The sequence below is a fragment of the Rhinopithecus roxellana genome, chromosome 12 (assembly GCF_007565055.1).
Source record: "Rhinopithecus roxellana isolate Shanxi Qingling chromosome 12, ASM756505v1, whole genome shotgun sequence".
Lineage (NCBI taxonomy): Eukaryota > Metazoa > Chordata > Mammalia > Primates > Cercopithecidae > Rhinopithecus > Rhinopithecus roxellana.
The window spans coordinates 92256067-92280795 of NC_044560.1; the positions used below are offsets into that span (position 1 = coordinate 92256067).

A 24729-nucleotide genomic window follows, 5' to 3' on the forward strand; every position below is an offset into this window, starting at 1 on the left:
CTGTTATAGAAAACACTTTTGTAGGACTTACTGAGGGTGTAAAGTGTGGGAGGAAACACTTGTTAGAGGGAATAACCTAACTGCTGGAATGATGACTGAAGCACCTAGTCTGGAAATGTCACCTGGAAGGCCTCTCTGTACCTTCTGAGCCTGGTCCTCTGACCATCTTCTGTTGAAAATCTAAGGACTCCAGAGACACACAGAAGAGAGGAAAACAGCAAACTTCTCTGGAAGCATCAGCCACAGAGTGAGTCATATTTCTTATCAGCAAGGTTTGCTGCCAGAAAGGAATGCATATCCAGCAACCTGGACACAAAGACTGTCAGCTCTGTTGGCTCTGGAGAACTACCTAACTGCTCTAGATTTATTAGTCAAAAGAACAGTGAATTCCCTGGGCATGAAAATGAGAAAATTAACCTATTAACTGAATAAAGCCCAGAGCACCAAGGCTTATCCTGTTTTAGCCTCAAGTAACAAAAATGACTCTGCTATCAGTTCCAGCACACCTCTCTTCTTGCTGCTTCCATAGAGCTATTACCTCACAGTGCTTCCTCACAATGGATTTACCATACTGACCCCAGGGTACTTGTTTCTTGCATCACAGAGAGGAGTGGCACTTTCCTGAGCCAAGAAAAGTGTGTTTCCCTTTCATTCTGCCCCAGGATCTCTCCACCTCAGTGCGACTATCCTAATCCAAGCAATCTCATTTCTTCCTTGTCCATAATTACCACTGTACAACTCATTCTCCACAGACCAGCTCAAGTTATTTTTTTAGATAATAGCTTTATTGACATAAGTTACATACCACAAATTCACCCTACATTTTAGTGTTTTCTAAGATATTCACAGAGTTGTGCAAACATCACCCCTAATTTTAAAACATTTTCATTATCCTCAAAAGAAACCCCAATAGCAGTCATTTCCCTTTTTCCCTCCCCCAGCCACTGGCAACCACGAATCTACTTCTGTCTATATGTTTTTGCCAGTTCTGGACATTTCATATAAATGTAATCATCAGTGATTATCTTTTGTGACTGGCTTTTTCATTTAGCATGTTATTAAGATACATCTATATTGTAGAATGTATTAGTACTTTATTCCTTTTTTATTGCCAATTAGATTTTGTCCTATAGTTATACCACATTTTATTTATCCATTTATCAGATGATGAACATTTGGGTTGTTTTATCTTTTTGGCTACTATAAATAATGCTGCCATGAATGTTCATTATGTGTTTTTGTGTGGACATGTTTTCTATTCTCTTGGGTATATATCTATGAGTGGAATTACTGGGTCACATGGTAACTCTTTAACGTTTTGAGTAACATCCAAACTGTTTTCTAAAGTGGTTGTAGCATTTTCCAATCTCACCAGTAATGTTAGAGGGTTCCAGTTTTTCCACATCCTCAGCAACATTTGTTATTATCCGTCTTTTGCTTATAGCTGTATCCATGGGTGTGAAGTGGTATTTCACTGTGGCTTTGATTTGCCTTTCCCTAATGACAAACGATATTGAGCATCTTAAGTGCTTATTGGCTATTTGTGTATGTTATCTGGAGAAATATCTATCCAAATCCTTTGCTTATTTTTAAATTGGGTTGTCTTTTTTATTGAGTTATAAGTGTTCTTTTATATTCTGGATACAAGTCCAAGTGACTTTTTTAAAGTAAATCAAATCTTGTCACTTCCCTGGCTTAGTACCTTCTCATGGTTCCCTAACATGTTTAGAATAAAATCCAATATTCCAACTCTGGTTTACAAGGTCCTACATGATTTGGCGCCTGCCCACTTCTCCAACATCATCTTGTACTGCCTGCTTTTGTTTGAGACAGAGTCTTTCTCTGTCGCCCAGGCTGCAGTGTATTGGTGCGATCTTGGCTCACTGCAACCTCTGCTTCTTGGGTTCAAGTGATTCTCCTGCCTCAGCCTCCTGAGTAGCTGAGATTACAGGCACGTACCACCACGCCCTGCTAATTTTTGTATTTTTAGTAGAGATGGGGCTTCACCATGTTGGCCAGGGTGGTCTCAAACTCCTGACTTAGGTGATCCACCTGCTTCAGCCTCCCAAAGTGCTGGGATTACAGATGTGAGCCACTGCACCCAGCCCCTTGTACCACTTTCTTGCTCAGGCAATGCATTCTAGCCAGAGCAGTCTGCTTTCTGCCCTTGGAACATAATAAACTCACTCATGTCTCAGCATCATTATATGAGTTGTTCCTTCTGCCTGGTTGGAAGTCTCTTTCCTTGGATGACTCCTTCTCATCATTCAGGTCTCAATTCAAGTATCAACTTTTCAGACAAATTTCTTGAAAAGAAATTCTACCTAAACAAGTTTCCCCTCTACAACGAACTTTTGTGAATGATAAATATGTTCATTGTTTTCACTGTGGTAATGGTTTCATGGATGTATATATATGTCAAAACTTTTCAAATTGTATACTTTAAATGCATGCCATTTATCTTATGTCAATTATATTTCAATAGAGCTGTTAAACAAAAAAAAAAAACCCTTTACAATTATACCTTCACTATCACTATCCCATCATACTTTATTTCCTTAGGAGAAATTATTTTATTTCTGTCTATAAAAATTATCTATATGAAATTATCTTATTTCTTGATTTAAATGTTTACCATCTGTTTCAGCCAACTAGAACGGAAAGGTCATGAGCACAGCAATGTTGTTCATTTTTGTCACTTGTGTATTCTCAGCTTGGCTTACAATTAGGTGCTCAATAAATATTTGGCTAATTGAATGAATGAATTCAACAGAGGTTTAGAAAAGAGATCCTCAGACAATAAGAAGGGGGACTTTTCATTCCCTCAGATTCACCAGTACTTTTTAGACTTAAGAGGATGAGATTATTATTATTATCTTTACTAAAAGCAGCTACCTCGAAATCTATTCTGGATCTTTTCCACTGTCATCATCTGTATCATTTTACTGTTCATTTAGTCTGTGGCACTATTCTAGTACTTTATATATACTCTCTCATTGGTAGTGGTTAGTTTTATAATAATAGTATTATAATAATGATAATATAGCATATTGTAATAATCATATAGTATGTTATAGTTATAATATAGAATATAATGGCAGCAGTAATACAATAAAAATTTGTTTAGCACTTGCTAGTCATCAGATGTAAGCATTTTACCCATGTAATCTCATTTATTCCTCACAATAACTTCATGAAGTAGGTTTTCTACTTCATGATGTGGAATTTGTAGTTTAAGGAACTACACAACTGATAAAAGGCAGAGACGGGCCTCAAACCCATGTCTATCTTACTTCAAAGCTTGTTCTTTTTATCATCCTGCTACAGTGCTTCTCAACTATTTTCACAATACAGTGTTACTCCAGCTCTTATCCAAAGCCCCTAAGGTCAGAGGAAGGTGTGTGCCTTGGGAATACTAGTACTCAAACTTTGAAATGGATTAGGGACAAAAGTAAGAGAGATGAAAAGCTAGTTGCCTGAGAATAAACCAGGATATGTAGAGCAAGGAATTATTACTTTATCCCAAATGCCACATGCGGCTTCATTTAACACTTAATACTTACTGTTTCTAATTGCTCCCTGGTAGACCTGGCTTGTTACCTAAGTTGCTGGCCCTTTCTCCTCCCCTGCATACTAGTGAAGTACACTGGTGAAGACATGATCATGACAGACCTGGGTAATCTGCCTTATCATCTGGGTCATGATTTCAAGAGCATGTAGATGGGCCTTTACCTTTGGTGCCAGGAGGCTGTAGGTTGTCTCCAGTCAAGGAACACCAGCCCACAGGGAAGATGTCCCGGGAGTCGAAGCGGCACCAGTAGTCAAAGGCCCCTCGCCACCCATCAAAAGTGACAAGCACCTCTGAGCCCCGAACCTCCCCAATAGTGGCTGGGCAAATGAAATGAGGGTTCTTCCTGTCCACAGCTTCTAGCTTCATTCCCATTTTGAAGAAGTTGTGGGAAGGCGATGGTGGCTCCTAGATAAGAAACAGAAATATACACACCTAGACACAAAAAGAGGCCATTATGCCAATAGACTACTATCTCATTTGGATGATTAAAAAGTGACTGCTATATAAGATTTATAATGGATATATAGCCTTTCTTTTAAATTACAGTATTACTTTATTTAAAGTATTTAAAATATTTAATTTAAAATATTTTATTTAAAAATTTAAAATATTTAAATATTTAAAGTATTACTTAACTAATCCTAACATTTTGACAACTTTGCTTCAGCTTTTTAAAAAAGGAAATAAAAGGTTGCAGATAAAGTTGAATCTCCCTTTGTGCCCTTCCCATATTCCATTCCCCCTCTACCTACCATGGAGGTAACAGCTACCCATGCATGTTTTATATTTTACTATATACGTACATAGCCATTTGCCCACTTTTAAATTTTATATAAATTGTAGTATACTGCATATATCATTGTACAATTTGCTTTTTTGTTCCACAGTATGCTTTTGAAATTTGCCCATGTTGATACATTTTAACTCGTAATAGTATTTCAAGTTCATTTTAACTCATAATAGTATTTCATTGTATGTATATATCAAAATTTATTCATTCTCCTTTGGACACTTAAAGTTCTTCCCAATTGTTTACTAATTTTTTTTTTTTCTTTTTTCTGAGACGGAGTCTCGCTCTGTCACCCAGGCTGGAGTGCAGTGGTGTGATCTCCACTCACTGCAAGCTCTGCCTCCCGGGTTCACACCATTCTCCTGTCTGTCTCAGCTTCCCGAGTAGCTGGGACTACAGGCGCCGACCACCACACCTGGCTAATTTTCTTTTTTGTATTTTTAGTAGAGATGGGGTTTCACCGTGTTAGCCAGGATGGTTTCGATCTCCTGACCTCGTGATCCACCCGTCTTGGCCTCCCAAAGTGCTGGGATTACAGGCGTGAGCCACAGCACCCAGCCCAATTGTTTACTATTTTAAAAGAGTTTTAACCAACATTCTTGCACTTCTTTGTACGCATGTGGAAAGGTTTCTTTCTTTTTTTTTTTTTTTTTAGGCGGAGTCTCGCTCTGTCGCCCGGACTGGAGTGCAGTGGCCGGATCTCAGCTCACTGCAAGCTCCGCCTCCCGGGTTTATGCCATTCTCCTGCCTCAGCCTCCCGAGTAGCTGGGACTACAGGCGCCCGCCACCTCGCCCAGCTAGTTTTTGTATTTTTAGTAGAGACGGGGTTTCACCGTGTTAGCCAGGATGGTCTCGATCTCCTGACCTCGTGATCCGCCCATCTCGGCCTCCCAAAGTGCTGGGATTACAGGCTTGAGCCACCGCGCCCGGCCGGGAAGGTTTCTTTAGGTTATACAACTAGGTGTAGAATTCCTGGGTTATAAGGCAGATATATACATCTTCTGCTTTATCAAATATTGTTAATTTGTCTTCCAAAGGGGTTTAACATTGTATACTTTCACCAGAAGTGTGGACAGTTCCTGGGTGCTAATTTGTAATGCAGTTACACAGATCAAGTTTCAAAAACTGTGTTGTACATTCTATTCTGTTCCCTTAATCTTACTGCCTGATCCTGTAACAATAACATAGTCTTATTAAATGGATATCTGATAGGAAAAGTCCCCCTACTTTGTCATTCTTCAATATTGTTTTTGCTGTTCATTCTCCATCTTTCATATACATTTCAATTAGTTTTTCAAGTTCCATATACAAACCCTATTAGGATTCTGACTGGAATTACAATGAATTTACAGATGAATTTGGGTGGAAATAACCTTTATTATATACTATCAAGCCTTCCCATCCATAAACATGATAGTCTTTTCCATTTGCTAAGATTTCGTTCTTTCTTTTTTGGAGAAAGGGTCTGGCTCTGTCACCCAGGCTGGAGTGCAGTGGTGTAATCTTGGCTCACAGCAACCTCTGCCTCCCAGGGTCAAGTGATCCTCCTACCTCAGCCTCCCAAGTAGCTGGGATTACAGGCACATGCCACCACACTAGGCTTATTTTTGTATTTTTTGTAGAGATGGGGTTTTACCATGTTGCCCAAGTTGGTCTCAAACTCCTGACCTCAAGTGATCCGTACACCTCGGCCTCCCAAAAAGTGCTGGGATTATAGGCATGAGCCACCGTGCCTGGCCAAGATTTCTTTAATGCAGATTTCTTCAACATACATTTAAAAATTTCCTCTATAAATATCTCATGCTTTTTCACTAACATTGTTTTCTAGGCAAATTACAATTCCATTGCTATCATAAGTGGCATTTTAAAAATTTATTTTCAAATCATTCAAATTTAACTGTTACTTTAAATGCAAATAAAGTGATTTTTAAAAATTGACCAACTTATTCGATACTGATTATTAGCTTATGCTGACTGACATACAAATTCTTGTGTGCTTGATTGTTACAAATTCTTTGTGTGCTTGACTGTTAAGAGATAAATCTTAAAATATTCCTCAGTGATTTATGGATTTTCCAATTTCGCCATGTACTCTTGTCAAATTTTACTCTATTATACTTTAAGATTACATTTTCTAGGAGCATGTACATTTATGACTGTTTTGTCTGCCTGGAGAACTGTACTTTATCATTAGACAGTGACCTCTTTAATGTGTTTTATTTATTTATTTTTAGAAACAGGGTCTTGCTGTGTCACCCAGGCTGGAGTGCAATGGTGCAAACACAGCTCCCTGCAGCCTCTGCAGCCTCAACCTTGTGAGCTTAAGTGATTCTTCCACCTCAGCCTCCCAAGTAGCAGAGACTACAGGCACATGCCACCACTCGCAGCTAATTTTTAAATTTTTTCTAGAGATGGGGTCTTGCTAAGGGTGGCCCAAGATGGTCTCAAATTCCTGGACTCAATGCTTTTAGCATCATTTAGACTTTTAGTATCAAAGTCTTGTGTGATTTCCGTATAGTTTATACCAGCTTTATTTTGATAAAAGTTCATCTGACACATCTTTCATATTCTTTTATTTTTTTAAAATTAAAAAATTTGTTTTCCATCATCCCCATTCTCTGTAGATATTCTTTTACTTTCAACATTTTTGTCATTATGTTTAGTGTCTCTTATACATAGCATATAGCTAGGTTTTTTAAAATCTGATCTATGTATGATTATAATGAGCTTAAGCTCATTTCTTGTGATAATTAATGTATCTGAATTTATTACAACTATCTTATTGTCTATGTTTTTATTTAATTTCAATTTCCAAAGTTCTTTTTTTCTCCTTTTCAATCAACTGAGTTTTCTTCTATTTTCCTCCTCCACTGATCCAGAAGTTAAACATTCTACTTGGAGTCTTGGCAGATCCCTTTAAGATTTTGACTGCATAGCTGGCATAGCAAAGTCTAAAACTCATCTTTATTTCTAGTCCCAAAGAATACAATAACTACTCCTGAGTTACATAGGTGCTAGGTAATTCAGAAGCAGGATGCTCTTAGTGTTGAGACTTAACTAGCAGCATAGGCAAACCTAATTCAATACACTTTACAGTAACTTTTACTCCATTAGAAAATTCAACAGATAGACTCACTGCCTCACTTCTTGAGAAGCAAGAACAAATACAGGTTTTGGGTCCCTGTTCTGCCACTTACTAGCAACGTGATCTTGAGCAAGCTCCCAATTCAAAAGTATTTGTTTCCTTAACTTTTAAATGGAAATACTAATTCTTAGTTCATAAAGTTAGCTGTGGGTATTACATGAGATAGTATATATAAATTCCCAAACATATTGTAGGCAGTAAAAATAGTCTCCTTTTCTCTGTTTAGAACATGAACTCTACAGAACTCCAAGATCTATAATAAGAATAGCTCCTTTAGATTTGTATTACATTTCATATATTCCACTAATAATACATTTTAACTTCTTAACAACCCCGACAGGTAGACAGAGATTACTGGCAGCTGGGACCATATAATCTAATATATGGGACTTTATAGTCTAATATATTCCTCTGGGGATAATTGCTGCTTCATAAGCTACTAAAAAATCCTTCTGAACTAATTTCTGAGAAGGCATCTTTAGGCCATAAGTAAATGTGGACATCAATGGCTCAATATTTAACCTTAAGCAGCTGGGAGCTGGTGATATATGAGGGTTAGCGTACCTTGTGGAAAATCCTGATGGGAGCCATCTCTGCTCCATTTAACGTCTTCAAAAGGAACATGGGCCATGAAGATGCATTCAGCCGAAATCCTGCAGCAAGCATAATGGGCAACAGATTTAAAATGTTTCAAAAATGAATGGTGATATCAAGTTCTGCCTTTGCAATCCAGCTACTCCTATGCTGTGATAGTTACAGAATCACAGACTGTTAAGAAAGGACTTAAGGGTTGAAAAGAAGAAACACCTCATTAGACAGATGAAGAAAATGAGGCACATAAGAGAGAATGTAACTTGTCCAAGGTAATGCTGTAAATAGTGGGACAGAGTCTCCAAACCAAGTTTCCTAAGACAAGTATTACAGAACACACAACATAATACCTAGAAAACTTTCCTTGAAAAATCCAAAAATGATGTGATAGGATTAACGAATACTTAGAGATGATCTGGACAGTAGAGTATGAAAGGGGATCTAATAATCTCTTAAGAAGAAACCAAACATGTCAATTGCTAAACCCAATATATAAGTAAATAATTTTGGTTCCTCTCAATATAAACTAACTCACTACTTCTCTATCACTTTCTGTCTTGCACACATACACACACCGAGTACAAAATACTTTTTGAAGTTCATTGTTTACTTAAACAACTAAGGACCAAGGAATGACATTGGAGAGGATCGTCCTATCCAAAAATCTTCATTTTGCATTAAGAGTAAAAAGAAGCTCTTTAAGAGCATCAAATTCCCCTAGACCAAGAGTGTATATGTGTCTATGTCCCAAGTTAGGCCAGTTGTCTTCTGACATGAGATTGACATGGGAGAAGAAAATCTTTCTTTGTCTGAGAACATGCTCATAAGGATGTTCGCGGTTTGGGCACTGCTACATGGAGAACAGAACTGAGAATAAAGCCAAAGTAAGGCATGGAATGGAGAGACATAAGTGTTTTTAAAACCCTGTACTCAGACACTCAACACCACATAAATCCTTGGACTTCTTGGTTATATAAGTTAATAATTCCTGCCTCCTCCTTTTTTCCCTCTCTAACCTGGTTTGAGCTGGGTTTTTAACTGCTACTCTTCTTTTGACTGTGGTTTTAAAAAATTAAATCCCTCCAGAAATTCAGGCGTGGTGTGTATGTGGGAAAACAACTCTCCTTAGGTCAGGGAGGGCTGAAGCAAGCCAAACCCAGAGCAGCTTTGCCATGAGTGGTTTGGTACACCTACGGATTAAGATAAAGCAAGGCACTACTGTTTTAGAGAAGTGGTCTGTACACCTTGGTATAGGGAGGCCTGCACAATTAGAAAATTCAGGTTTCATGCCTATAGTTATCAATGAGTAGAGTGCCTAGCCATGTAATTCCCAATTCCATTTTTGAGGTAGGGGTTACTGAGAGGTTTCTATCTCATCTGAAGCTTAAGGAGCTAAAAAATCCTCTCAGTTCTGGAAATCATTATAATATTATCATAATAGTTAATATATATTGAATGCCTACCATGTAGTAAACATTTTATATGTCATTTCTTACTCAATATTTGAAATAATAACATGGGCAGGCACTATTATTATCCTTACTCTATAGATGATATAAAATGAAAACTCAGAGAAGCAGCTTGTCTAGGATCATGCTAGTAAATGGTGGAGAAAGATTTCAATATATGGTGGTTGGATAACAAAGTTTGTGGTTCTTTACTACGTTTCACTACCAGCAGAATCCTTCAAGAGTACAGGGACAAAGCAGAATATTATGAACCCAAGACATTGCTAAGATATCTTATTCCTCAACCCATTAGGTGAAGTGGGACTCTATCCCTTCAAATTCAAGTATATCCGTAATTTATCTCAATATTCTTGGGCAATCACAGATAGTAGATAATTTTAACATTGAAAGGGACCTCAGAGGCCATGAAGTACAAAGATCTTACACTGCAGATGACAAAACTGCCAAGTCAAGAGGCTACGAAACCTGTTCATGGTCACACAAGCCAATCTTATAGTGTCAGGCTGGAACCCCAAGACTTCTTATTTGTTTCTCTTTTATTAGACTATGTTTATTACACTGTTTTATTACATTATGTTGCCTCCAAAAGTTAACATTTATTGTACACATATCATGAGCCAGCTCCTTGTGCTAAGCATTTGCAGTGGATCACTACTACTATTTCGAATCAGATACTAGAAGAGTAGCACTGTTTCTGGGGCCAGACTGCCTGAGTTTAAATTCAGCTTTGCTGCTTACCAGGTATATAACTTTTAGAAAATTACAAAACCTCTCTCTAGCTTCAGTTTCCTCAACAACAGCGTGGGATAAGAATCAATGGGCTGTTCTAAGGATTAAATAAGCTAATACACACAAATGACTTAAAACACTGCCTGGCATATAGGCAGGAGTTTAAATACTGGCTATTATTTTTATAACTATAGATGAAAAAACTGAGGCTTAGAGAAATTAAGTAAAATATCCAAAGTGAGTAAGTTAGTAAATGGCAGAGTCAGGATATGAACCCAACTACTTTGTCTCCAGAGCTTTCATAACTAATCATCACATTAGTATCTTCAAATATTTTATCACTCAGTCCTACCACACTGTCTCTAGGTAAGAAGAGTTGGAGTCATAAACTTGTGAAAGAGAGAAAATAAGGAAGATAAAAACAGTAATTTGAGGCTATATTCAAATTAGGCAATGACCTAGGGTGCCTATAAGGAAAAGGACAGGTGGGTAAGAGGAAATCCTAACCTCTAAATGTAGAGTACCTCAGTGATCAGTCATTGCTTCTGTCTTCTTCTTGGCCCCCACTTTCTTCCTGTTAAATGATGACTGTCAATTTATATATCTAGCCCAAACCTCTGCTCTGGGTTTCATGTTCACATATCCAACTACCTCAGTCTATAACTCTACTTGGATGTCTAAGAAATCATAAAATGAGTAAGTATAAGACAGTACTCTTGATTCTACTATTCCCTCCAAACTTGTTCTTTCCTCCAGTTAGCCCATCTCAGTTTAACAGGTGGCACCCCCTACTAAACCCAGGTGCTCAGACCAAAAAGACCAGAAGTAATCCTTGATTTTTCCCTTTCTATCACCCACCAAACCCAATTAATCAGCAAGTCTTGATGGCTTTCCTGCTTAATATATGCTAGATCAACCCACATGTCACCATCTCTACTGCTATATTACCCTATCTAAGCCAGAGTCAAACCTTGCCTAGACAATTGCAACAGCCTTCTAACTGGACCTCAGGCCTCCACTTTTGCAGCCAGAATAATATGTTTAGTTTTTAAAAATATAAATCAGGTCACATTACCTTATGCTTAAATTTCACAACACAAAATAGATCTAAACTCTTTATTATTCATGTTTACAAGGCTTACATGATCTGGACCTTGCTTACTCCTCATTATTCATCTCTTACCACTCCCTTGTACCCCCCTTCATTGGTCTTTCTGTTCTCAAATATACCAAGCTGTTTCCCTCTGCCTCAAACACCTTTTAATCAACTCTTTACAGTTAGTTATTTGCTGAGACATCACTTCCTCAGAAAGGTGTTCCTTGACTACCCAAAACAGCCTCCTAAATCTAACCTGCTTCCTTCTTATTTACTCCTAGCCCTTATCACCATCTGAATTTTCTTTTTAAAAAGTTTAATGTGTATGTCTTCTCCAACTAGAAGATCCTTGATAGTTTTATTGAATTAAGGAAAAAACCCTCCATTTATTAAATGAGTGCCAAAAACTGATGAATGCTTTATCATGTTATTCTACTTAATCCACAAAAACCATACAGGGCAGAATTTATTAATGATCTTGCAGGTGAGGCCCCTGAAACTCAACGTTAAAAGTCAAGGTAAAACAACTTACCAGTAGTCACACAACTAAGGTAGTGAGTGGCTAAGTTAATATTACAAAGTCAGATCTCTTTTAATTCCAAACACAGGCTGCAAGTGCTCTGTGTTTAACAAGGATTTATTTTTTAAAACTTCATAAAGAACCACTTCTAAAGTGCTTCTAGGTGCTCCCAAGACTATGGGATCACTGGATAAGCTAGGGTCCATCTATTTAAACTGGCTAACTGATGAAACTGAATTTAAGTGTGGAGCAGCAGGCCGGGCACAGTGGCTTTCACCTGTAATCCCAGCATTTTGGGAGACTGAGGCAGGAGGATCACTTCAGCCCAGAATTTAAAGACCAGCCTAGGCAACATAGTGAGACCTTGTTTCTACAAAAAATAGAAAAAATTAGACAGGTGTGGTGGTGTGTGCTTGTATTCCCAGCTACGTGGGAGGCTCATGCAGGATTACTGCTGTAGCCTAGGGATGTCGAGGCTGCAGTGAGCTATGATTGTGCCACTGCATTCCAGCTTGAGTGACACAGCGAGACTCTGCCTCAATACATACATACATACATGTGGAGCAGCAGGACTATAATATAATTATAGTCCATGCCCTCTCGTGGCAGGTAACAGAACAGCATTCACACCAGGAATTGATCAGTGACAGAAACATACAAAGGATTCCTTTCAAGTCATTGTATATACTAGAGCATGTGACCAAATTTGCTAGGTAAGCAGTTTACACTGAGATCCTGACTCACTTGACCAGGGGCCTCAATAGAGGCTAACTTCTACTCTAGTTCAGTGACTCTCAAACTTGGACACTGGAATCCCCTGGGGAACATTAAAGAATACATCAGATCCACTCCCAGAAATTCTTATTTAACTGATCTGAAGTTAAGGCCTAGACCCTGAAAATTTTAAGAGCTCCCTAGGTAATTTTAACAGGTAGCCAAGTTTGAGAACTATGCTCTAGACAGTTCTCTTTAGAAGAAACAATCACAATATTAAGTAGAAGAATCAGTCAGTAATAATAGGGAGCTGCGAGGAGAAGAGTGGTAGCTTTGAGATAACTGAGGAGAATCATTCTACTCTACTACATGCTTTGTCCTTGGAGGACTCCTCTGCAAGGGAGTAACATCCCTTATGAGAACAGAACACACATATGTATACATATACACCATACAAGATTTTAATGGAAAAGGATGCTCTTCTAGAGCAATGTTTTCCAAATAAAGACCAGTTGTGTCAGAATCTCAGGACAGCCATTTTGCCACGCAGAATCCCAAGCCCCATTACCTAGAGCTTCTGATTCAGCAACTCTAGAAAGAAGTCCAGAGGAGGCCTGAGGAACATGAACACACACACATATGTACAATTATATAATTTTATTTTTTAAATTTTATTTTGAAGTTATAGACCTAGAGAAAATAGCAAAAACTATATAATGAACAACTATGTACCCTTCAACTAGATTCAACAACTATTACCATTTTCCCACATCTGCTTCTCATCTACATATATTAATACTTCCACCCCTGAACTATGTGAAAGTTGGAGATGTTATGACACTTCACCCCTAAATACATCAGTATATTTGAAAAAAGACATTCCCCTACAAAATTGCAGTATTATCACACTCAGGAAATTTAATTAAAAATATTCTTATTTGTCCCTAAAATGTTCTTTAAAACTGTTTGATTTTTTTTTTTTTTTTTTTTTTTTTGAGGCAGAGTCTCGCTCTGTCGCCCGGACTGGAGTGCAGTGGCCGGATCTCAGCTCACTGCAAGCTCCGCCTCCCGGGTTTACGCCATTCTCCTGCCTCAGCCTCCCGAGTAGCTGGGACTACAGGCGCCCGCCACCTCGCCCGGCTAGTTTTTTTTTTTGTATTTTTAGTAGAGACGGGGTTTCACTGTGTTAGCCAGGATGGTCTCGATCTCCTGACCTCGTGATCCGCCCGTCTCAGCCTCCCAAAGTGCTGGGATTACAGGCTTGAGCCACCGCGCCCGGCCAAAACTGTTTGATTTTTAAATACAGGATCCAATCAAGAATTACATACTGCATTTGGTTGTCATGTTTCTTCAGTCTCCTTTAATGTAGAATTAATGTAGAATAGTCCTGTTGCCCTTTGTTTGCTTTGTATGACACTGACATTTTTGAAGAGTCTGGATTATATTTTACAGAATGTCCCATAGTTTGGACTTCTTCTGATTGTCTCCTCATAATTACATTCATGCTAAAGAGCTTATTTATTTATTTATTTATTTAGAGACAGGGTCTTGCTCTGTTGCCCAGGCTGGTGTGCAGTGGTGCAAGGTTCACAGCATCCTTCAACTCCTGGGCTCAGGCGATCCTCCTGAGCAGCTAGGACTAAAGGTGTGCACCACCACACCTGTCCAATTTTTCTATTTTTTGTAGTGATGGTGGGCTTGCTATATTGCCCAGGCTGGTCTTGAATTTCTGGCCTCAAGTAATCATCCCGCCTCAGCCTCCCAAAATGCTGGCTAGGATTACAGGCATAAGCTGCTAGGCCTGGCCTGCTAAAGAGATTTGATAAAAAATACTATACAGGTGATGTGGAGTATTTCTCATTGCAATACTGCAGGAGGCACATAATGTCAGTTTGTCTAATTATTGAAGATACAAAATTTGATCACGTTAAGAGGTGACTGACAGTGTTCTTCACTGTAACTTCCCTTTGTAATTAATAGGCAATCAGTGGAGAGAAACTTTGAGACTGTGAATATTCTATTCCTCAGTATGTTTTTTTACCTAATGGTTTTAGCATTTATTGGTTACCCTTGCCTGACTCAATTATTTAAATAGTTGCAAAAAAGTAATTTTCTCTCATTCTTTCCACATATTTTTTTGAGACAGGGTTTCGCTTTGTCCCCCAGGCTGAAATTCAGTGTCAAGATCTCAGCTTACTGCAGCCTCAACTTCCCAGGCTCAGTCGATTCTTCCATTTCAGCCTCCTGAGTAGCTGGCACCACAGGTACGTGTCATCACACCCAGATAATTTTTGCATTTTTTTGTAGGAACAGAGTTTCACCATGTTGCCCAGGCTGGTCTCAAACTCCTGGACTCATGTGATCCACCCATCTTGGCCTCCCAAAGTGCTGGGATTACAGGTGTGAGCCACTGTGCCCGGCCTCCTTCTTTCTATATTTATTGGCTGGCATTCTGTAAAGGAGATTTCTTCCCTCCAACTTTAATTTTTTTTTTTTTTTTTTTTTTTGGAGGAGGGTCTTACTCTGTCACCCAGGCTGGAGTGCAATAGCATGATCATGGCTCACTTCAGCCTCGACCTCCCAGACTCAACGGGATACTCCCACCTCAGCCTCCCAAGTAGCTGGGACCACAGGTGTGTGTCACACCATGTCCAGCTCATTTTTAATGTTTTCTGGTAGAGATGGGGGTCTTGCCATGTTGTTCAGGCTGGTCTCGAACTCCTAGGTTCAAGAGGTCCTCCTGCCTCTGCCTCCCGAAGTGTTGGGATTACAGGTGTATCAGGTGATTTTCAGAAACCAAACTCAAGGTGTCCTCATTGCTATTGAGATGTAATTGCTTCTAGGCCTTTTCAATGAACAGTGCTTGGAAACCCATATGTATATACAAATACATATACAAGTCATATGTTACTTATATGTATTACTTGAATAGGATGCATACATATATTTTAAAGGCCAGAGTAGATACGGATACTCTCCAATTCAAATCCAATACTATAGGGTTCTTCCTCATCTTTTTCCATATTAGAATCTCATTTATTCATTCACTCTATTTTCAGTATCAGAAAATTAGTCTCAGATGGCCATGCCAAAACCACAAACATTATTAAGAAGTCAGAATTTCTTTGCAGTCCATGTTTTCCTTAGAATATGCCCCATATTAAAGGTATACTGTGAAGGTTCTATATTAAAAATTTATTTGAATTAATAGTTTTTTCAATGTGGTTATGATATCCATTTGATTCAGTTTCGTTTGTTTCTAACCAATTTTAGAGTTTGCTTTATTCATCTTTTTTAGTTTAATTTTATTTATTAAGTAAAATATTTAATTCAAAAGTCAAAAGAATATTAAAAGGTATTCTCAAAAGCCTCATTCTTATCCCGGTACTTTCTAACTTATTCCAAGGCATGCCTAATGGGTGACCTTTTCATTATTTTTTGGCTTGATATTCCTGTGTTTCTTTTTACAAAAATAAATTTAAAATATATAATCTCATGTGTTATATATGTGTGTATATGTATATACATACATATTTCCCCTTCTCTTTCTCAAAAGTTAGCGTATTATATATACTTTTTGCAATTTTCTTTTTTCACATTAATGATATATCTTAGAAATCACTCCATATTAGTTTATAGAGCTCTTCCTCATTCTATTTTATGGTTGAATGGTACTTCATTGTGTGAATGTACTATATTACATTCAATCAATCTCTTAATGTTGCAAAAAAAAAATAACCATGTGTATGTTGCTTTATTTTTGTGGAAGAATATCTTTAAAATCAAATTCCTGAAGTGGGATCCCTGGGTCAACTAATAAATGCATATGTGGCTTTTCTCAGATACTGCTGAATCGTATGCCCTCCCTCTCCAGTGTGAATTGTACCATTCTGCATGTTCCCAGCAAAAAAAAATGAGAACGCTTATTTCCCCACAGCCTTGCTATCTCCTCAAGCTTTTGAATTTTTGTCAATCTGGTAAGAAAGAACATCTCAGTGTGGTTTTAATCTGCACTTATTTTATTAAGGGTGGTGTGTATTTTCATATGTCTGAGGACCATTTGTGTATCTTCTGTCAACTGTTCATGCCTTAAGATCATTTTTCTATAAGTTTTAGTCTTTAAAAATTTTTCTATTTATGAGTGTTCTTTATGAATTAGGGAGATTTATCTGTGCTTTACGTTGCAAATATTTTCTCCAATTTATCATTTGTCTTTTAGCTTTGCTTGGAGTATTTTTTTTCTCTAAAAATGTTTTACAAAGTAAAATTTATCGGTCTATCTAGACTTAGACCACCCCAAGTTTATAAAGGAATTTGTTTTCCTAGTACTCATATAGTCATTTTTTTTTACATTTTGATCTCTAACGCATGTGCAGTTTATTCTGACATATGCTGTGATATATGGATTCAATTGTATCTTTTCCTAATGGCTATCAACTTATCCCAATGTCACTTATGAAAAAGTCAATTTTATCCAATTTAATATGCCAACTATCATGGACTGAATCTCCATCTCCCAAATTAATATGTTGAAGTCCTAATCCCCAATATAACTGTACCTGGAGACAGGGTTGTTAGGAGATGATGAAGGTTAAGTGAAGTCATGGGGTACAGCCCTAATTTGACAGAACTATGGCCTTATAAGAAGCGGAAGAACTCTCTCCCTCTCCCTCCACTTCTCTCCCTTCCTTCTTCCCTCTCCTGTGAGAACACAGTGAGAAGGCAGCCATAAGGTGGCTGTCTGCAAGCAAGAAGAGGACCCTCACTAGAAACCAATCCCTGCCAGAATCTTGACCTTGGACTTTCTAGCCTTTAGAACTATGAGAAAAAAAAATTCTGTTGTTTAAGCCAGACAGTCTGTGGTATTTCACTGACAGCCCCAGCAAACTACGACACTACTTTTATCATATAGCAGATTTTCATATACAGTCAGATCTATCTCTGGATTTGCTATTTACTTTACACTGCTCAGCCTGTCTATTCACATGCCAGTTCCATATAATTTTAATTATAGAGGTTTTAAAGTATGTTTTAATACCTAACGGGCTTACTCTCTGCACATTGCTCTTTTAGGAGTTCCTAGCTATTTTTGAATGATTATATGTACCTACAAATTTTATTATATTTACCTACAAATTTTCCTCATTGCTTTGCAGAGATCTATTTTTTCCATGTTATCATTTTCTTCCTGCTTGAAGGACTTCACTTAACACTTCTTGTAGTACTGATATGCTTGTGATTAATTCTCTAAGCTTTTGTATATGTCTGCAAACGTCTTCATTTCATTTTTATTTTTGAAAGACATTCTTGCTTGGTATAGAATTCTAGCTTAACAACTTCTTTTCCTTTTAGAACTTAAAAATGCTGCTCCACTGTATTCTGGCTTGCACTGTTTCTGACGAGAAGTTGCTGTCATTCTTTGATCTTCTGTATATCACATGCTTGTTTTTCTCTCGCTGCTCTTAAGATTTTTCTCTTTATCATGGGTTTTCAGCAATTTGATGATGATGTGCCTTGTGTGGTTTATTTCATATTCCTCCTGCTTGGGGTTCATTGAGCTTCTCTGATTTGTGAAGTTATAATTTTCATAGTATTCGAAAATTTTTCAAGCATTATTTTTCTAATAACTACTTATGTGCTCCCTATCTCTCCTTCAGGACTCCAGTTATATATGTTATAGGCTACGTGAGGTTGTTCCATGGCTCACTGATGCTTTCTTTTTCAGTTCTTTTTCTCTCTGTGTTTCATTTGGATAGTTTATACTGCTGTTTTTAAGTATGCTGATCTTCCTCCTGCAGCAATTCCAGCAGTAATATGTTGTGGATCATTCAGTTTATTCTTCACTTGAGATATTATATTGTATTTTCTACCTCTAGAAGTTCAATTTGTTTAAATCTAAATCCTATATTTCTCTACTCATAATTTCCTCTATTTTCTTGAACATATGCAATATAAACAACTGCTTTAATGCCGTTGCCTATTAATTCTATAATCTGTGTGATTTCTGGATTCTTATTATAATTGGTTTTTCTTTTGCTTGTTTGCATGCCTGGTAATTTTTTATTGCGGTAAAATATGTATCAAATTTACAGTTTTAATCATTTTAAAGTGTACAGTTCTGTGACATTAAGTGTATTCACATTATTGGGCAACTATCACCACCATCCATCTCCAGAACATTTTCATTTTCCCCAGCTGAAACTCTGTACCTATTACTAACCTCTTCACTTCCTCCTCCCCGAGATCCTGGCAATTACTATTGTACTTTCTGTCTCTATAAATTTGCTTTCTCTAGATATCTCATCTAAGTGAAATCATACAATATTTGTGCTTTTATAACTGGCTTATTTCACTTAGCATGTCTTCAAGGTTCACCTATGTTTTAGCATGTGTTACAATTTCCTTCCTCTTTAAGGCTGAATAATATTCCCATTGCATCTCTCTCTCTTCCCCACCCTACTCTCTTTCTGTGTGTACATATGTGTGAACATTTTCTTTATCCATTCTTCGGACACTTGAGTGGCTTCCACCTTTTGGCTATTGTGACTAATGCTGCTAAACATGGGTATTCAACTATCTGCCCAAGTTCCTGCTTTCAGTCCTTCTGAGTATATACCCAGAAATGGAACTGCTGAATCATAGAATTCTACTTTTACTTTATTATTATTATTATACTTTAAGTACTAGAGTACATGTGCACAACGTGTAAGTTTGTTACATAAGTATACATGTACCATGTTGGTGACAGGCCCCGGTGTGTGATGTTCCTCTTACTGTGTCCAAATGCTCATTGTTCAATTCCCACCTATGAGTGAGAACATGTGGTGTTTGGTTTTTTGTCCTTATGATAGTTTGCTGAGAATGATGGTTTCCAGCTTCATCCATGTCCCTACAAAGGACATGCACTCATTCGTTTTTATGGCTGCACAGCATTCCATAGTGTATATGTGCCACGTTTTCTTAATCTAGTCTGTCACTGATGGACATTTGGGTTGGTTCCAAGTCTTTGCTATTGGGAATAGTGCTGCAATAAATATACGTGTGCATGTGTCTTTATAGCAGCATGATTTATAATCCTTTGGGTATATACCCAGTAATGGGATGGCTGGGTCAAACAGTATTTCTAGTTCTAGACCCTTGAGGAATCACCACACTCTCTTCCACAATGGTTGAACTAGTTTACAGTCCCACCAACAGTGTAAAAGTGTTCCTATTTTTCCACATCCTCTCCAGCAACTGTTGTTTCCTGACTTTTTAATGATTACCATTCTAACTGGTGTGAGATGGTATCTCATTGTGGTTTTGATTTGCATTTCTCTGATGACCAGTGATGATGACCATTTTTTCATATGTCTGTTGACTGCATAAATGTCTTCTTTTGAGAAGTGTCTGTTCATATCCTTTGCCCACTTTTTGATGGGGTTGTTTTCTTCTTGTAAATTTGTTTGAGTTCTTTGTAGGTTCTGGATATTAGCCCTGTGTCAGATGGCAGATTGCGAAAATTTTCTCCCATTCTGTAGGTTGCCTGTTCACTCTGATGATAGTTTCTTTTGCTGTGCAGAAGCTCTGTAATTTAATTAGATCCCGTTTGTCAATTTTGGCTATTGTTGACATTGCTTTTGGTGTTTTAGACATGAAGGCCTTCCCCATGCCTATGTCCTGAATGGTATTGCCTAGGTTTTCTTCTAGGGTTTTTATGGTTTTAGGTCTAACATTTAAGTCTTTAATCCATTTTGAATTAATTTTTGTATAAGGTGTAAGGAAGGTATTCAGTTTCAACTTTCCACATATGGCTAGCCAGATTTCCCAGCACCATTTATTAAACAGGGAATCCTTTCCCCATTTCTTGTTTTTGTCAGGTTTGTCAAAGATCAGATGGCTGTAGATGTGTGGTATTATTTCTGAGGGCTCTGTTCTGTTCCATTGGTCTATATCTCTGTTTATAAACAGAACCACAGACAAAAACCACATGATTATCTCAACAGATGCAGAAAAGGCCGTTGACAAAATTCAACAGCGCTTCATGCTAAAAACTCTCAATAAAGTCGGTATTGATGGAATGTATCTCAAAATTAAAAAATAATAATAATAATAATAATAATAATAATAATAAGAGCTATTATGACAAATCCACAGCCAATATCATACTGAATGGGTAAAAACTGGAAGCATTCCCCTTAATAACTGGCACAAGACAGGGATGTCCTCTCTCACCACTCCTATTCAACATAGTGTTGGAAGTTCTGGCTAGGGCAATCAGGCAAGGGAAAAAATAAAGGGTATTCAATTACGAAAAGAAGAAGTCAAATTGTCCCTGTTTGCAGATGACATGATTGTATATTTAGAAAACCCCATCGTCTCAGCCCAAAATCTCCTCAAGCTGATAAGCAACTTCAGCAGAGTCTCAGGATACAAAATTAATGTGCAAAAATCACAAGCATTCTTATACACCAATAACAGACAAACAGAGAGCCAAATCATGAACGAACTCCCATTCACAATTACTTCAAAGAGAATAAAATACCTAGGAATCCAACATACAAGGGATGTGAAGGACCTCTTCAAGGAGAACTACAAACCACTGCTCGGTGAAATAAAAGAAGACACAAACAAATGGAAGAACATTCCATGCTCATGGATGGGAAGAATCAATATCGTGAAAATGGCCATACTACCCAAGGTAATTTATAGATTCAATGCCATCCCCATTAAGCTGCCAATGACTTTCTTCACAGAATTGGAAAAAACTACTTTAAAGTTCTTATGGAACCAAAAAAGAGCCCGCATTGCCAAGACAATCCTAAGCCAAAAGAACAAAGCTGGAGGCATCACGCTACCTGACTTCAAACTATACTACAAGGCTACAGTAACCAAAACAGCATGGTACTGGTACCAAAACAGAGATATAGACCAATGGAACAGAATAGAGCCCTCGGAAATAATACCTCATATCTACAACAATCTGATCTTTGACAAACCTGACAAAAACAAGAAATGGGGAAAGGATTCCCTATTTAATAAATGCTGCTGGGAAAACTGGCTAGCCATAAGTAGAAAGCTGAAACTGGATCCTTTCCTTACACCTTATACAAAAATTAATTCACGATGGATTAGAGACTTAAATGTTAGACCTAAAACCATAAAAACCCTAGAAGAAAACCTAGGCAATACCATTCAGGACATAGGCATGGGCAAGGACTTCATGTCTAAAACACCAAAAGCAATGGCAACAAAAGCCAAAATTGACAAATGGGATCTAATTAAACTAAAGAGCTTCTGCACAGCAAAAGAAAGTACCATCAGAGTGAACAGGAAACCTACAGAATGGGAGAAAATTTTTGCAATCTACTCATCTGAGAAAGGACTAATATCCAAAAACTACAAAGAACTCAACAAATTTACAAGAAAAAAACAAACAACCCCATCAAAAAGTGGGCAAAGGATATGAAAAGACGCTTCTCAAAAGAAGACATTTATGCAGTCAACAGACACATGAAAAAATGCTCATCATCACTGGTCATCAGAGAAATGCAAATCAAAACCACAATGAGATACCATCTCACACCAGTTAGAATGGCAATCATTAAAAAGTCAGGAAACAACAGGTGCTGGAAAGGATGTGGAGAAATAGGAACACTCTTACACTGTTGGTGGGACTGTAAACTAGTTCAACCATTATGGAAGACAGTGTAGCGATTCCTCAAGGGTCTAGAACTAGAAATACTGTTTGACCCAGCCATCCCATTACTGGGTATATACCCAAAGGATTATAAATCATGCTGCTATAAAGACACATGCATGTATGTTTACTGCAGCACTATTCACAATAGCAAAGACTTGGAACCAACCCAAATGTCCATCAGTGACAGACTGGATTAAGAAAACATGGCACATATACACCATGGAATACTATGCAGCCATAAAAAGGATGAGTTCGTGCCCTTTGTAGGGACATGGATGCAGCTGGAAACCATCATTCTCAGCAAACTATCGCAAGAACAGAAAACCAAACACTGCATGTTCTCACTCATAGGTGGGAACTGAACAATGAGATTACTTGGACACAGTAAGGGGAACATCACACACCAGAGCCTGTTGTGGGGTAGGGGGAGGGGGCAGGGATAGCATTAGGAGACATACCTAATGTAAATGACAAGTTAATGGGTGCAGCACACCAACATGGCACATGTATACATATGTAACAAACCTGCACGTTGGGCCCATGTACCCTAGAACATAAAGTATAATAAAAAAAAAATGATACCACAAGAGTACAATCAACAAAACATAATTTTAGGAAATTTAAAAGACAAATGACTTAGGTTTTTAAACAAGTAAACTGCAAGAAAAAAATGAGAGCAGAGGAGAACTCGTAGATTTAAAGAAACTTAAAGGACATATCAACTAACTGCAGTGTGTGGATTCCAATTAGATTCTGATTTGAAAAACTGATATAAATGAGAGAGACAGAGAGACAGAGAGAGAGAGAGAGACAGAGAGACAGACAATTCGGAAAATTTAAACACATTAAAATACTTGCTGATATTAAGAAATTATCATTGGCTTATTTATATGTGATAACAGTATGGTATGTTTAAGACATCCTTGCCCATGACAGAGACATACTAAATACTTTCATGATAAAATGATGCTATGTTTAACAATTGGAGGTGGGGACAGAAAAGATATAAGTATAGATAAAACTATATTGACTTCAACAATGAAGGTTACACAAGCATTCACTATGCTATTTTTCTCTTACCTTTTTATATGTTTGAAATTTTTACATTACAATTGTTTTTTTAACGGGGGAAAATGTTAAATAAGTACCTAGGGAGCCCAAGATACATGCTCTCTACCTCTCAATCTAGCACAGCTTCCTTAGAGAAAATATAGCCGAAGTCCATAATCTAACTCTCTCGGTGCCCCATTTAGACTCCCTATAATAGTGATTGACAGTAACTGAAAAGAAGGGCTGAATCCCCCAGATTTATTAAGGCAAAAGCTGGAGGGGAATCTTATCTGGAAAGAAAAACCTAGTGGGGGTATTATATTTTAAAAAATGATTTTTATGTAATAATGGATTCAAAGTGAGAAAACTCCAAGGACCAGGTGAGAATTAGTGAGAAAGGAGATAAGAGATCCTTGTAACAGTCATGCTTTCTACTGGCAGATTTTCTCTCAGTTCTCATCATCATGATAGGATTTGGTGAAAGCTTTATGCTTTTTGAGATAGGTTAAATGGCAAGACCTCCTTCCATTCTCACTCTTGGGTAAATGGGCACCGGCCAAGAAGAACAAAGGGTGTGATTTCTTGTTAGAAAGAATTTGGGAGAAGCCTGGTTATCACAAGCTAATGTAGAGATGGAGATGTCCAAATTGCGCAGCTTGTTTCATTTTGGGTGGGCCTTTTTAGGAGACTACATGAAAAATAAGGGACAAACAGGGGAACCTAGGCTTTCCCATATTAGAATGTTCAGTTTTTGGAAGCTAACTATTAATAATTGGCTAGAAAGAGTTTGGGTTTACTTACTCACCAAGAGGTGGCTGTAGCATACCCCCATTCTTTTCACAGTTCCCAACAGGCTGAATTTCAGCTGAGTCAACCAGCCGCCAGAAGTCATTTTTGTTGTCACTCCCATCAAGGCGCAGGCGAAGGCGGGCACCTGTCAGTCCAACTACTGTGGCAATACAGGTGGATGTGGTGTTCCTAGGGTCCTGTGCTTCCAATTTCATACTGATCTTGAATTCGTTGCTTGGAGGTGTGTAGGACTGGGAAAAACAAGGCATGAGGTTTAGACAGACTAACAGTAAACCCCCAAAATTCATATTTTGGATTCAGATTGGTTATAGCTGGGCCAGGAACAACCAACTGAATTATTCCCTAATAATTCAGAAAGGTTTCATGCAAAAGAAACAATGAAAGGTAAGATGAAGGGTAAAAAATTACTTTCCAATGAAGCATCAAATAGACCCATACCAGTTAAAATAAAGGACAAGAATGTCTTATATAGGCCAGTTAATTAAATGTTTTCTCATCCTATAATTCTCTAACTCCCTACCCTTCCAGGTAGGGACTTTTTAGTCCCTTTCTAGTCTTTTTA

General features: G+C 37.8%; 1 protein-coding gene across 12 annotated transcripts in view; it reads right to left on the reverse strand.

The window, feature by feature from the left end:
- Positions 1-24729, reverse strand: part of SCMH1 (Scm polycomb group protein homolog 1) — a 232628-nt gene that overhangs the window by 108486 nt on the left and 99413 nt on the right. For all 12 annotated transcript variants that reach the window (XM_030942574.1, XM_030942568.1, XM_030942572.1 and 9 more), the window contains 3 exons: positions 24163-24397; positions 8071-8159; positions 3733-3976 (listed from right to left, as the gene is read on the reverse strand). In XM_030942574.1, the coding sequence (XP_030798434.1) occupies positions 3733-3976; positions 8071-8159; positions 24163-24361 (532 nt within the window). In that variant the 5' untranslated portion in view covers positions 24362-24397. The remainder of the gene's footprint in view (positions 1-3732; positions 3977-8070; positions 8160-24162; positions 24398-24729) is intronic.